This window comes from Eleutherodactylus coqui, chromosome 8 (genome assembly GCF_035609145.1).
Source record: "Eleutherodactylus coqui strain aEleCoq1 chromosome 8, aEleCoq1.hap1, whole genome shotgun sequence".
Classification (NCBI taxonomy): Eukaryota; Metazoa; Chordata; class Amphibia; order Anura; family Eleutherodactylidae; genus Eleutherodactylus; species Eleutherodactylus coqui.
In genome coordinates this window covers 137,058,775-137,071,944 of record NC_089844.1, presented here as the reverse complement: position 1 = coordinate 137,071,944, position 13,170 = coordinate 137,058,775, and the positions used below count along the sequence as shown (strand labels likewise).

Genomic DNA, 13,170 nt, shown 5'->3' with positions numbered 1-13,170 from the left:
TGTGGCACGTTGCTAAGGGGAATGGGGTAAATCTGTGAGGGGTGACATCTAACGCGGCAGCCATTTTGAAAGCCGCCATCTTGGAATCAAATCGATATTTTCAAATGCGAACTGGTGCTTGTGACATATATATCTCAGAGCATTCGATGAAGAGTCTAAATCTGGGCTTAAATGTGATGTTTTTATCATTTTTTTTCTTTGTTACAGACACATATAGATTCGAGATTAACACACAAGGATAGGAGAGAGATCGTGCCGATCCCGAGTCATTGCAGTGGATGTCAATGGTCAGCACCCAAACAGACCACCCATTTGCCATAGCACAGTTGGCAAGTTGCTTGCCAAATTTCGGCAAAAAGGTTTTGTGTTGGACCTGCCAAAAATTGGATGGAATAAAACTGCCACAGACGAAGCAACAATAATGGTCATCCTGGCGTCCTCCGGCAAGAGCCTACATTATAGCACCCGGCGTCTGTCACAGATACTGGCACCCGTACAAGATAGAGTTCCTGCATCATCTCAACGAGGACGACCCCGATGTGTCACAACAAATGCAATGTGACCCACATTTCACTGAGACAGTACTGTGGTGAAGCAAACGTCTTTGTGAACGGTAAGTAACCTTCTCCACCGGTCCGACACGCAATGGACAGATCCCTCCAAGGTGGCTCGCGCACTGAAAGTCACGGTGCGGTGTGGGGGCTGCGAAGATAGTGGGTCCATTCTCCTTCGACTGTAACCTCACCTGACCATCACTGTGCAACAAAGATAGAACAACCCCAACCGAAGCATCAACAAGTAATTTAAAGGTGGTCTTGCACCATAGATTTCAAGAATTGACACTCCACTCTAGCGGTGGCCCGCTAAAAACCATGATCTACGAGGATCAATCCAAAACTAATGCCCATCTTATTAGGTTGGCACACAACGTGAGAGGTGGATGTTGGCAGTGTAGCTATAGAATTCAACACTTCCCGCCTTATTGCTGTGTGATATTTGGCAGCAGAGGGGCAGTCCGACAAAATGGTGTCTGACATGAAAGTACGTATAAAAGCGAAGGTGTAGAATTGATGAATTCTTCCTCGAGGACCAACTTGAACCCATTGATATTCATTGCCGCCTCTCTCATGTGAATACAGCCTCAGGTGAGATCGGCAAACTATCTAATATGTATGTGGAGGGGGGGGGGCCCTCCTGACTCTCCCAAAACAGCAGATGGGGTAGATAAGGATTGGGCAGTTAGAATTCAACTTGCCCCATCCTTCTGCTCTCATGGAGATAAGCTTTGGCTTTTTGCCCTCTCTACATTCAGACCACATGCACGCTCAGCTGGGATTGTCAGGAGAGATAGTCATCAGCCAAATGACTGGTCAACCGAGAGACATGTATCTTATGTGTACAGCCATCTTTAACGAGCCTCTGGTCCTGAGTGGCCGCACCACTCCTCTGACTACCCGATGCACACTGTACATTAGTACGCATCATTAGTCTAAGACATTACATGCTGCTCTGACTGGCCAAGTCTACACACATGGGTAAGATGATGCAAGAGCATGACCACTTCCTTGAAGACACCGTGGACAGACCCTTATGACCATTACACATCTTCTGTATGTTACTACAAAGTCTTCTGATTTGGACACCAGACCTTCTACCCCTCTGAGAATCGGGGCGCCTACCCCTCATAGATCTCTCTCCACGGCTCTTCCCTGGAGTGCTTCCTGCCACCTGTTTCCCGCTCTCTATAGCTCCCGTTCTTTTCCTGTTTCGGTTCACTTTTTTTTTTTTTGCTTGTGTCATCGTTATTTACTACCTCATTTATACTGAAGGATGTACTGAAGGCCAGGACGTGTCGATGAAGGACATATGAACACGCAAGTTCTTAACACATTGAGTGCCCAGAGCTTTTTGACTGTGCACCCCGCAGGCCAAAATGAGGAGAGCTCGGCTATCAGTTTTTCCGCTCACACTTTTTAATAAAACTTTTCCTATTAGTCTCTGCGTCGTAGAGACGTCTAGTCGTCAACAAGCTCTACACAAGCGAAAGAAGAGGTCACTACACACAAGGAGCCTCTGAGAGCCTTTTATAGGCCAAGGGGGAAAGCACTTGTAGGGTATTAGGTGGCAAGACCGTTCATCTAATCACCCCACAACTCATATCTGCCCGAGATGTAACTGCATGCCAAGTTTTGCAGAAAAATGACAACTCCTAGGTGTTGAATTTTTTTTGTGACAAAGTATGTATGGTTGTGTCAAGCAACAATCTCCTTGTAACCAGTGCCTTGTCAGGTGTATGTGCAGGTCACCTTTAGGGGCCATTAATATACTAAATACATTTTGACTGTTTGTACATGATGGACTATTAAAGGGGTTGTCTCGCGCCGAAATGGGTTTTTTTTTTCCATAGGCCCCCCCGTTCGGCGCAGGACAACCCCAATGGATGTGTTAAAAAAAAAAAAAAACATATTACTTACCCGAATCCCCGCTCTGCGACGTCTTCCTTCTTCCTACTTCTTCCTTCACCAAGATGGCCGCCAGGATCTTCACCCACGATGCACCGCGGGTCCTTTCCCATGGTGCACCGTGGGCTCTGTGCGGTCCATTGCCGATTCCAGCCTCCTGATTGGCTGGAATCGGCACACGTGATGGGGCGGAGCTACGATGACCAGCTCTCCGGCACGAGCGGCCCCATTCACCAGGAAGAAGACCGCACAGCGCAAGCGCGTCTAAAAACGCCAGAAGAAAGCGAAATTAGACGGCACCATGGCGACGGGGACGCTAGCAACGGAGTGGGTAAGTGAATAACTTCTGTATGGCTCATATTTAATGCACAATGTATATTACAAAGTGCATTAATATGGCCATACAGAAGTGTATAACCCCACTTGCTGCCGCGAGACAACCCCTTTAAGTCAGTCACTTTTCTTACGAAGATCTTCACATATGACCCGAGGACTCACAGATCATGTGCCAGCTGAGTCAAGGAGTGACTCAGCATTTCAGGTAATACACGGAGAAGGTACTTCCTGTTCATACAGTAACGGCTCTCTGTATACAATGACATGCCAAAAGTCATGGGACAGGGAACTAACATAGTGTAGGACCACATCTAGCCAGCCAAAGTGCAGCAACTCAACATGGCCTCTATTCCACAAGTGGCTGGAAGGCGTCTGGAGGGATGTTGGGCTGTCTGGATAGTCATTCACTGTTCTGTGACATTTGTAGCTGTAGGATTTCACGTGTGAATGGCTCTCTACACCACATCTCATAACGGATTGATTGGGCTCATGTCAGGTGAGCGTGCCGGCCGCACCATCCATAGGAACTCTCCTCCAACCAACTCTGGACATCTTGGGCTTTTACATTATCCTGCTAGTCATTGCGGGGGAACATGAAGCGCCGTAAATGGTCGCCAAGCAGTGACACGTAGTGGGAATCTGCCACCGATGTGTTTAGAAGGACCAATGGAGCCATCCCCTGAGTGAACACTACTTCATCATCAATTTACATACTGCTATCCCATGACTTTTGGCACAGCAGCGTATAACACTAATGCAATTCTTATCCCATCCTCTGCTATGTCACACTCGCAAGGGTCCAGGGAGCGGAGATTAGTTTTTTGGCAGGGCCTTCACACAACGAACTCTTCAGGGGAGTCCCTGCCAAGCAACTCTCCATATCTCAGCTTCCTGTGGGACAACAGTTGTAGCAACACTTTGCTAGAACTTTTAGGCTCCTGTCCACGGGCGAGTTGTCATTGCGTTACCCGCGGCGATAATACGGCAGTGGGTAAGGCAGTGAATGCTTTCCATAGGCTAACTACGGAAAGCGCAGCCCAATTATAGCGATTCTCTGCTCGCGGGATTTAAATTGTGGCATGCTGCGATTTTCCGTGGTGAGCCTGTCAGATAGGTCTCCGTGATGAGCCTGTCAGATAGGTCTCCGTGATGAGCCTGTCAGTGTTCTCCCCTGCTCCCCCACGGCGGAATATCACTAGCGATATTCCACCTCGGCCGTGGACAGGGGGCCTTAAGCTTGAATTTACAACTTAAGTAGCATTAGGAAGCCCCTCTCCTAAAGCATGTGGACGTTACAGTGAGGGTTCCCCACTAAGAATCCCCATTATTTCACAGTCATCTGCACTGGAATTTTCTGATATGGATTTCGATGAAAATCCACGGCAAAGATCCACGCATTTTCAGCTGCAAATTTACATCTTTAGCATTCACTAACCCCACGGGGAAAACGCATCGCAGATTTTGCAAGACAGTCACGCAGGAAGTGACATCATGGAGACATCTGTGCCGTAGCCAATAGACTCCCACTGACATCAGCGAGATGCTTTTGGATGCAGATTTCCACCACAAATTGGATGCCGAATCGGCGCAGATTTGGCATCAAATCCAAAGCAAAATCCATTGTGCAAACAGGGCCAAAGAGTAGTTTCCATTCTGGACTGCCCACTGTAGGGAACGCCGCAGGGCACATAAGCAGCTGGCAGCAAATGCCCCCACAGCAAAATCAGCTGTTTGAGGGGCATCAAGAGCTGGACCCTCGCTGACCAGCTGATTGACACAGCAGCCCTCATAGTAAACCTGATTGTCCATCGGGACATATATATCCCCTATACATGACCCGTTACCCGGACTCTCGAGTAACACTCGTAAATACTCCTAGTGTGAAGCAAGATAACACACAAGGCCCAAGAAGATAGAACGCCCACTGCCACCCGCTGATAACTGGGTATCTCATGTGAGCAAGATGACGACGAGGCAGGGCAAGAAGATCGGGAGGACTGAAGACCGCACGAAACACTCGTTAGCAAGACACATTTATAGATCGGATACTGTGGGCAAGACGGCAACGAGATTCTAAGAAATAAGGGGAAGTCCGTCTTGTAAGACTTTTACGAAGATGGTATTTGGATAAGTCTCGGTCTGCAACGTCCACCAAAACATCAAGGGGTTTATGAGACTGAAAGGGTTTGCTCTTCTAGAAGCGGCATCACCCATGTGGTTGGATATTGCAGTATCCACTTCAATAGGGCTGCAGTACCAGACACAACCTATGGACAAGGGTGGCACTGTTTCTAGAAAAAGCAGCCTCTATTTTCTAATCCTAGACAACCTCTTGGGCCAAATAAGAGTGGATTAGGGAAAAACAGGGAGGATTAAAGGTTTGGTAAGCAGGAATGTATGCCCCCAGAATAAGGGAGATGTCTAAGGTCGGGGTGGGGGTAACATCTCGGTTGGAGTCCTTTTCCATACGTGAACTAGAGCCTCCTTCTATGAGGGAGTATACAGCTCACCATATATATCTCTATCTCCTTCCTTTTGGATCTGATCCCAGTTTTGGCAAATAACTTTATAGCGCTCTGAACTTTACCCACACAAGGGTCCATGACACACCGGCCGGTGCCACACACCACAGCGGCATACAAGACTTCACATTATACCAAAGGGCAACCAGCCCGTAAAGTGGTAGAGATGGGGCACCTTGCGGTCAGGGTTGCGAGATGGTGGGGCATCTTGAGATCAAGAGACTGGGACAGGAACGGGGCCAAATTACATGCAGGGGGTGGTAGAGCTTACATTCAGCGGGGTGAAGAGAATGGGGGTGACTTGCATTCAGAAGATGGGGTGTCCTGCACGCAGGGGGTGCAGAGGAAGAGGTATCCTGCACCCAGGTGCAGAGGAAGGGGTATCCTGCACCCAGGTGCAGAGGAAGGGGTATCCTGCACCCAGGGGGTGTCCTAAATGCAGGGGGTGCACGGGAGGGGGCTGTCCTGCACGCAAGGGGGTGCACGGGAGGGGGCTGTCCTGCACGCAAGGGGGTGCACGGGAGGGGGCTGTCCTGCACGCAAGGGGGTGCACGGGAGGGGGCTGTCCTGCACGCAAGGGGGTGCACGGGAGGGGGCTGTCCTGCACGCAAGGGGGTGCACGGGAGGGGGCTGTCCTGCACGCAAGGGGGTGCACGGGAGGGGGCTGTCCTGCACGCAAGGGGGTGCACGGGAGGGGGCTGTCCTGCACGCAAGGGGGTGCACGGGAGGGGGCTGTCCTGCACGCAAGGGGGTGCACGGGAGGGGGTGTCCTGCACGCAGGGGGTGCACGGGAGGGGGTGTCCTGCACGCAGGGGGTGCACGGGAGGGGGTGTCCTGCACGCAGGGGGTGCACAGGAGGGGGTGTCCTGCACGCAGGGGGTGCACAGGAGGGGGTGTACCGGAGAGGGTGTCCTGCACGCAGGGGGTGCACGGGAGGGGGTGTCCTGCACGCAGGGGGTGCACGGGAGGGGGTGTCCTGCACGCAGGGGGTGCACGGGAGGGGGTGTCCTGCACACAGGGGGTGCACGGGAGGGGGTGTCCTGCACGCAGGGGGTGCACGGGAGGGGGCTGTCCTGCATGCAAGGGGTGCACGGGAGGGGGCTGTCCTGCATGCAGGTAAGGTGGATGAAGGGGCATCCTGCATGCAGCGGTGTAGATGATGGGGTCTCCCACAGCAGGGGTTACAAGAGAAGGTGAAGTGAGAGTCACCATGACTCGGAGATGCTGTCCGGCTGCCCGCTGTCTAATAATGCCGGCTCTCACCATATATCACGTACCGTGAGGACTCCCAGGACCGCTCCGATCGCTGCCGGTTCCTTCTCACCCGGTTTCCTTCCTCTCCTCTATTTCCGGGTCTCCACAGCTCAGCAGCTCCACCCGGCGGCAGACTGCAAGCACCGCCCAGTGCGCACTGCGAACTACAAATCCCGTCAGCCACCGCGCTCCGTCTCCAGTCCGGGGACATGGAGGTACACTACCGCTATGTGTGCGCCACTGTCCTCCCTCCACAGTGGCCGCCGGAACTAGAGCTCAGTCAGCCCTTCATGGTCTTCAGGAACATGACTCTTAGTTCTCTCTCTTCCTGGGAAAGCTGGGTGACAACCAATATGGCCGCCCTTACAGCTCCCGTGTGGGCGGTCACCTAAACTGACTGCCTAACCATAGCAACCAGCACGTGACTGGTTGCCAGGGGCAACAGCTCCATGCCTTGTACAAAGCTCAGGTTGTTTTTCCCCCTTTAATTACTCCCCAAAACAGACCTAATAGGGCTCATTCGCACGGGCGGAGGCAGTTTTGGTCCGTAAAAAACACCGTTTTACACGTGCGCATTTCATGCATTTTTGTTGCGTACGTGTGGTTGTTCTTACGTCCGTGTGTCATCTGTTTTTACACGCACACAAAAAATGCAATTGTCAGTTGTGTCACAAGCCGCAGAGAACGGCGTGCGCAAGAAAAAATGCAGCGGACACAGATGCGTAGAAAACGCACAAATTTAAGTCACTGCGTCCTGATTCAGTCAGTAAAAAAATATGTGAATGGGCGTTACGTATTTGCGCACACATTGGCATATCTTACTGTAGTTTTTGCACGTAAAAGTCGTGCGCAATTGTACACGCAAAAAACACAGACGCTCTCAGCCATTGAAACGTCCGATAGTCCCAGCAGTTCACCATGTTGTCTTTTCCGGCGTGAATGCACAGGATAATAGCGCATGCTGCGTATTTATTTTGCACGACCAAATTGTGCGCAAACAAGCTGGTGTGAATCTGTCCTTCAGCTGTATTTCCACGGGCGATGTTCATGCGGGATTTCTGCGAGATGCACACGTGAAAAGAACCCACTATTCTTAATGGGGAAATATAGACCAGCGATTTTTCTCGCTCGCACTTTGGGGCGATTCCGTTGAAGAAGGGCCCGTTGTTTCCTATGGGAGCCCCCCCAAAAATCACCTGGCAGCCCGAGGGAATCGTGATTTTCATGCGATTGTTCAATTTTAAATATTAATACTACGTGCAGTTTTTCCCACTTTTTCACGTACCTAGGGGGCGGGGTTTTACCTGTTTTTAATGTGGAAATGCTGCGGCATTTCTGCTCCTTGTAAACGTACCCCTACATGGATTGTCCGGGACTTTTTCTATTGATGACCGATCCTAATGACCGGTGATCAGTAGATGATCGGTGGGGGTTCACTGCTTGGGATCCCCGATGATCAGCTGTTTCGCGATTCCCGCAGTCACTACGAACAGATCCTGCTGACTGTAGCACAGCGGCCATGGGTTGGTATTGCGTTAAATCTAATAGGAGCTGCGCCTACAATACCAACCCGGGCCGCTGCGGTCAGCACCATCTGCTTCCTGCGCTGTCCATAGTGACAGCAGCATCGGGAATCAGCTGATCGGCAGGTGGGGGTCACCAGCAGCAGACCACCGACAATCACTAATGACCTGTCCTGAGGATAGCTCATCAATAGAAAACATTTATAAGTCCCGGACCACCCCTGTATCTCAAGGGTCCGGATATGATGGACTCATAAGATTCATAAGGCCTCATGCACACTGGCATGTGCGGATTCCAAGCGCAGAATCCCGCAGCGGATTCCACCTGTGCCCGCAGACATGGACATTTTCTCCCCTGTCCGGATGCGGTGCGGGTCTCCTCCGTCGCGGCCGGATCTTCTTTTCTTCTGCACAGTGGATGTGTGCGGGCATGCCACGTGCAAGTGCGGTGCTTTATTTTTTCTCAAATCTCCTGCTTTCTCGTGGATCCGCAGTGTCAGCTGCAACCGTGCCGCGGACTGGACGGCTTCCTTTGACTTCATTGGAAGCTGTCAGTGCGAGAATCTGCAGCAAATGGAGCATGCTGCGATTTTCATCCCGCGCGTGCGATCCGCACGCCGGGATAAAGTGACTTCCGCAGGTAGTTAATTAACTGCAGATGCCCAATAATTATCTATGGGCAATTCAATTTTGCCCGTGGACATGAGGCCTCAGACTGGGATTTTATATGGCAACCTCAGTAAACACAACGATGGCATAAAGTGCGACAAATGTATAAGGGTAGGTTTACACGCTGCGGAAAATCTGCTGCATTTCACTGTAGAAGCAGCGTAAATTGATCTGCGGTACCCTTTAGAGACACGCCCACCTTTTAATACATTTGGCGCAACTTTAATTCATGTGCCAAATGTGAAAACTATACCAACTATAAAACTGGTATAAGGGTGCTTTTACACAGGAACGAATATCGCTCCGTGAATGGAGGCGAATGCGTCGGGGATGTTCTGGGCCGCCCGCCTCCGTTCACAGTAAACAGGTGGTCGTTCATAGATGAGAAACTGCCTGTTTACGCGGGTCGGTGGTCGTTCAGATTTTTACGCCTGCAGAAACTGAATGAACTAATTTATCATTCGCCGTTCCGTCGTGCGTGTATTTAGACAGAATGGTACCGTTCAGATTTTCACTGATCACCGGAATCTGAAGGATTTCTCGGCCCGTGTAAAAGGGCCTGAACATCAGCTGTAATATACGCCAGCTTCTGGTGTGAATTATGATACAGTGATGGGCTGGGAGCCTCCACATGCCCCAACGCTGAGGACAGGGCTGGAGTAAAAGAGCAAAAAGATACACATTTTGGCACACGAGATGCCGCGCACTAAAAAGGTGATTTTTATACGCCAGAAGCCTAAAGTAAAACGTTTAACAAATGCCCTAAGAAAGCCTCACAGAGCATTTTCCTTAATATCTACAAGTGATGGAACAGAATTGCAATACCAGACACAGCCATGGACAAGAGAGGCGCCGTTTCTGGGGGATTGGAAGCAGATTGGGGGGGCAGGTGACAATTTTTCGAGAAGTTACACTCCTCTCATGCCAATTCTCCATACTTATGCAGGTCATAGACATTCAGTTTTACTAGTCGTGATTCCTTAACTGTGTATACTGAATGGCTCCTTTATTAGAGACCCCGGAACTAGCAGCATGAATGGATGAGCCCTTCCTGTCAGCTGGTCAGAACATGCCAGCATCTCCATCTAATCTGCGGCAACTACAAGCAGCTTCCTGTCCATAGGGGCCAATATTCCTACAGAACAATTCATCACCCAGTGGAATCTAAGAGTCCTTTTACACAAACTGATAAATCGTTCAGATTCCCACATCCTGCGGGGGAATCTGTTATCGGTTCAGTGTAAAGGCATACCCCGACTGAACGATGGACGAGAATTTGTTTGCTTCTCATTAGTCTTTCAGTGGCTGCATAGAGAAACCCGAATGACGTATCGTTCCGTGTAAACAGGCAGTAGGTCACTTATGAACGACTGCCTGTTTACTGTGAATGGAGGCGGACGGACTAGAACGATCCCCGGCCCGCTCCATCTCCATTTATAGAGTGATGCCCGTTTCTGTGTACAAACGATTATTGCTGGGAGGAGCTGTTTGGCATCTGCGCCCAACAGATTGTCCCGTGTAAAAGGGCCCAAAGCCACAACAAACAGCTACTGTTCTGAAGGCCAATGGAGGTATAATGCGCTACTAGATGGGGTCTCTAATAAAGAGGCCATTCAGCATATAATGTTTGCCAGATGCAAGTTTAACTCTTCCAATCCACTGCTAAGATAAGTGTCAGCGCACATGGCCGCTTATCTCTGCAGAGCTGCAACAGCATGCAAGTTCAAATCCAAGTTCTCCCGTCTCTTCAGAGAGGGGTCCCAAATCAAGCACACAGAGAAGTTACTGCAATCAGTTTATTCCTCACCAGAAACTTCTGAAAATACACAAAGATAAAGCAAATGATTTCAGAATTAAATTAAACCAATGGTTCTTTGTACACGTAATGAACTTTCATGCTCCATAGCGCCCTCTGTCTGCTCAGCTACATAATGCAGCATACGACTGTCATCAGCCCATGTGTATGAAGCCAGTGATGTCACCAAGTCACGGAACCTGGAAATATTGTCGAATTTGTAGATGAATGTATGCGATTTCCTCCACATTACGGGACGACTAACACCGATATCTGGGCTGACGTTTATAGATGTGGTAAGAGGGATTGGAATCAAGGGGTCTTCATCATAGAGGGGGTACAGTAGGTGGTTCTATATATGTAGCGTGTCTCCATAGGTGCAGCAATGTGAGTGGGAGGAGGAACTGGCTTGGAAATAGTGCAAGGACAAACAAATGCAGCGCCCTCTTGTGTCAGGATGGGAAAGTAAAGTGCTGTGGGGTGAACTAGCACCAGGAAGAGGGTTCCTTTAAGATGTATGTTATGGGACCCTCATCCTTACGCATATTTCCTTTCTTGGAAGCATGTGCGTTATTTGGTGACAGAACTACGACTTCCAACAAGTTTTGAATGCGTACAGTGCAAAAAGTAGAAAGGGACACTAAAATAGAGTAGGCGGAGTCATCCCAACATTTGACGACACCTTTTTTTCCCCTTTAAATTCAGGAAACATATATCCCAGAGTTGTCAGCACTAGAGGAATATCCTATAGCTTTAAATGCATTGCATGGTCCAGTGATTTTGTCTTCAAGAAAATGGCTGCCGTCCTGCAACTGTGCACCATACTGGAGACGCGTCTGTAGGACTTCTTCCTCACTCGCCAGGTTAACCACGTCATTGCTGCAGAGCGGAACAACCCTTTAAACACTAATTACCCAGGGGATTGTATTGCTATGCCCTTGGCCACAACATGGTCAAATCCAGTGACTGGACAGGAATGCGTCATCCCGGAGGATCCCATCAGTTCCTTATATATTTACAGCTCAATATATATATATATAGAATTTTGTTTTATCTACTTATGTACATACACATATAGAAACTTTCTTCAAAAGTGTCTAAAAATGTGATTTGTCTGCATATAAAAAGAGAGGAGAAAGCGAGAAGATAAGCCCCACTAAGCTCATGTGTCATTTTCACCCTCTCGGTGCCAGGACAGGCTGGTGGTCAGGGGGTGAGATGCAGCACCATCAAGTCAAATATAGGGGGCTGGGTATTCACAGTAGTAGCCTGCTATGTATACAGGGGACTATGAGCCTTATTATTCACGTACCTGACGGAATGACATGGATTTTGTGCAAATTATACGCATACGTAAGATCACTGGGGTTCTTCGGAGGGAAAAAAAGGTAGATTCCTTATAGACAGCATTTAAAAATAGCAGGCATAGGCCTTAATCCCAGAATGCAGTCCTTGTGCTGGGAGTGCTCGCTGGGGTAGGGGCTTGGGAGCTGCAAGCTTCTAGACTCTGCTACAGAGCAGGTGTGTTGATGACAGCACGATCTCATTATAAGACCTTACTTAAAATGAACGTGAAACCTGTAAAATTATTAACATTATTACTTCTCGATCCCCAGTGCCACTATGACATACAGATCCCGTGTGCACTTATATGACGCCTATATACATTTGTGCATTGACACAACAATATATACACAATCATTCATGGCCTATAAGTCTGTGGTCCAAGAATCCACATTCATAGGAATCTCATAAGCCGAGCCCACAATGGTGGACAGTTATACATTCTGATATGGTGGCGTTTAAGCAGTGAGCCAGGGTCTTCAAGGTGAACCAGATTCAAGATGTTCCTTAAGAGATGCGGGAGGTCTACCGTAGGTTCAGTCCTGATGACTCCAAAAGGCACTGCTCAGCCCCAGGGTCTCTTCTTGCATTCTTTCAGACACAAGTGTAAGACAAAGACGACTTTCTGACGCACAACAGCTATCTCCATGGAAGCCCGGAAGGTTCACACGCCAGAGCTGATCAGCCCGAGTGCCCAGTGGTCAAGGTCTCATCTGCCTCCTCTGCTTTCTGGATCATGGGCAGAGCTGCTTCTACTTGTGGACTGACTTGTGGGATTAATGTATCCTGCAAGAAAGAATTAAAAAAAAAAAATATATATATATGGGTCTCCGTAAAAGTCTGCTCTAAGACCCTGCCGCTGTGTAAAGCCCACCATACCTGGAAAGCAGGCTCATCAAAACTGAAGGTTGGCGAACCAGCTCTTTGTTCTCAGGCCTCCCTAAGCTACACTAATGCTGTAGGGGCTAACACCCCCCCCCCCCCTTTTTTTTTTTTTTTTTTAAGAGTCCCCCAACTGGATAGAGGTTGCGTTACCCCAATATGCTGCTCCCAAAGATCAAGTCACAGTAGCTTCAGCACTCCTACACATTTAATATCTGAATAAAATATACTAAAACATACAAATGCAAGGTTCTTAGAGCACATTCTGATCAAAACATGCAGGCCCATCATCCACGTCCAGGCAAAACTGGGTTCCTAGCTCTAAAGACACCTCTTTTTGGGCAAAAAAGCCTCCAAATGAAAGGAAAAGCTGGATACCAGGC

The 13,170-nt window shown here is 49.2% G+C and overlaps 2 protein-coding genes across 4 annotated transcripts in view; both read right to left on the bottom strand.

The window, feature by feature from the left end:
- CAPN15 (calpain 15) overlaps positions 1-6,719 on the bottom strand; it is a 61,070-nt gene extending 54,351 nt beyond the window's left edge. Inside the window, exon 1 of one of the 2 annotated variants that reach the window (XM_066576519.1) lies at positions 6,598-6,719. The gene's annotated coding sequence lies outside the window, so the exon portion shown is untranslated. Of the gene's footprint in view, positions 1-6,583 lie in introns of both variants that reach the window. The other variant, XM_066576520.1, reaches the window with a different exon arrangement.
- A 3,829-nt stretch (positions 6,720-10,548) lies between these two features.
- Positions 10,549-13,170, bottom strand: part of RAB11FIP3 (RAB11 family interacting protein 3) — a 77,296-nt gene continuing 74,674 nt past the window's right edge. For both annotated transcript variants that reach the window (XM_066576515.1, XM_066576516.1), the window contains one exon: positions 10,549-12,691. In XM_066576515.1, the coding sequence (XP_066432612.1) occupies positions 12,682-12,691 (10 nt within the window). In that variant the 3' untranslated portion in view covers positions 10,549-12,681. The remainder of the gene's footprint in view (positions 12,692-13,170) is intronic.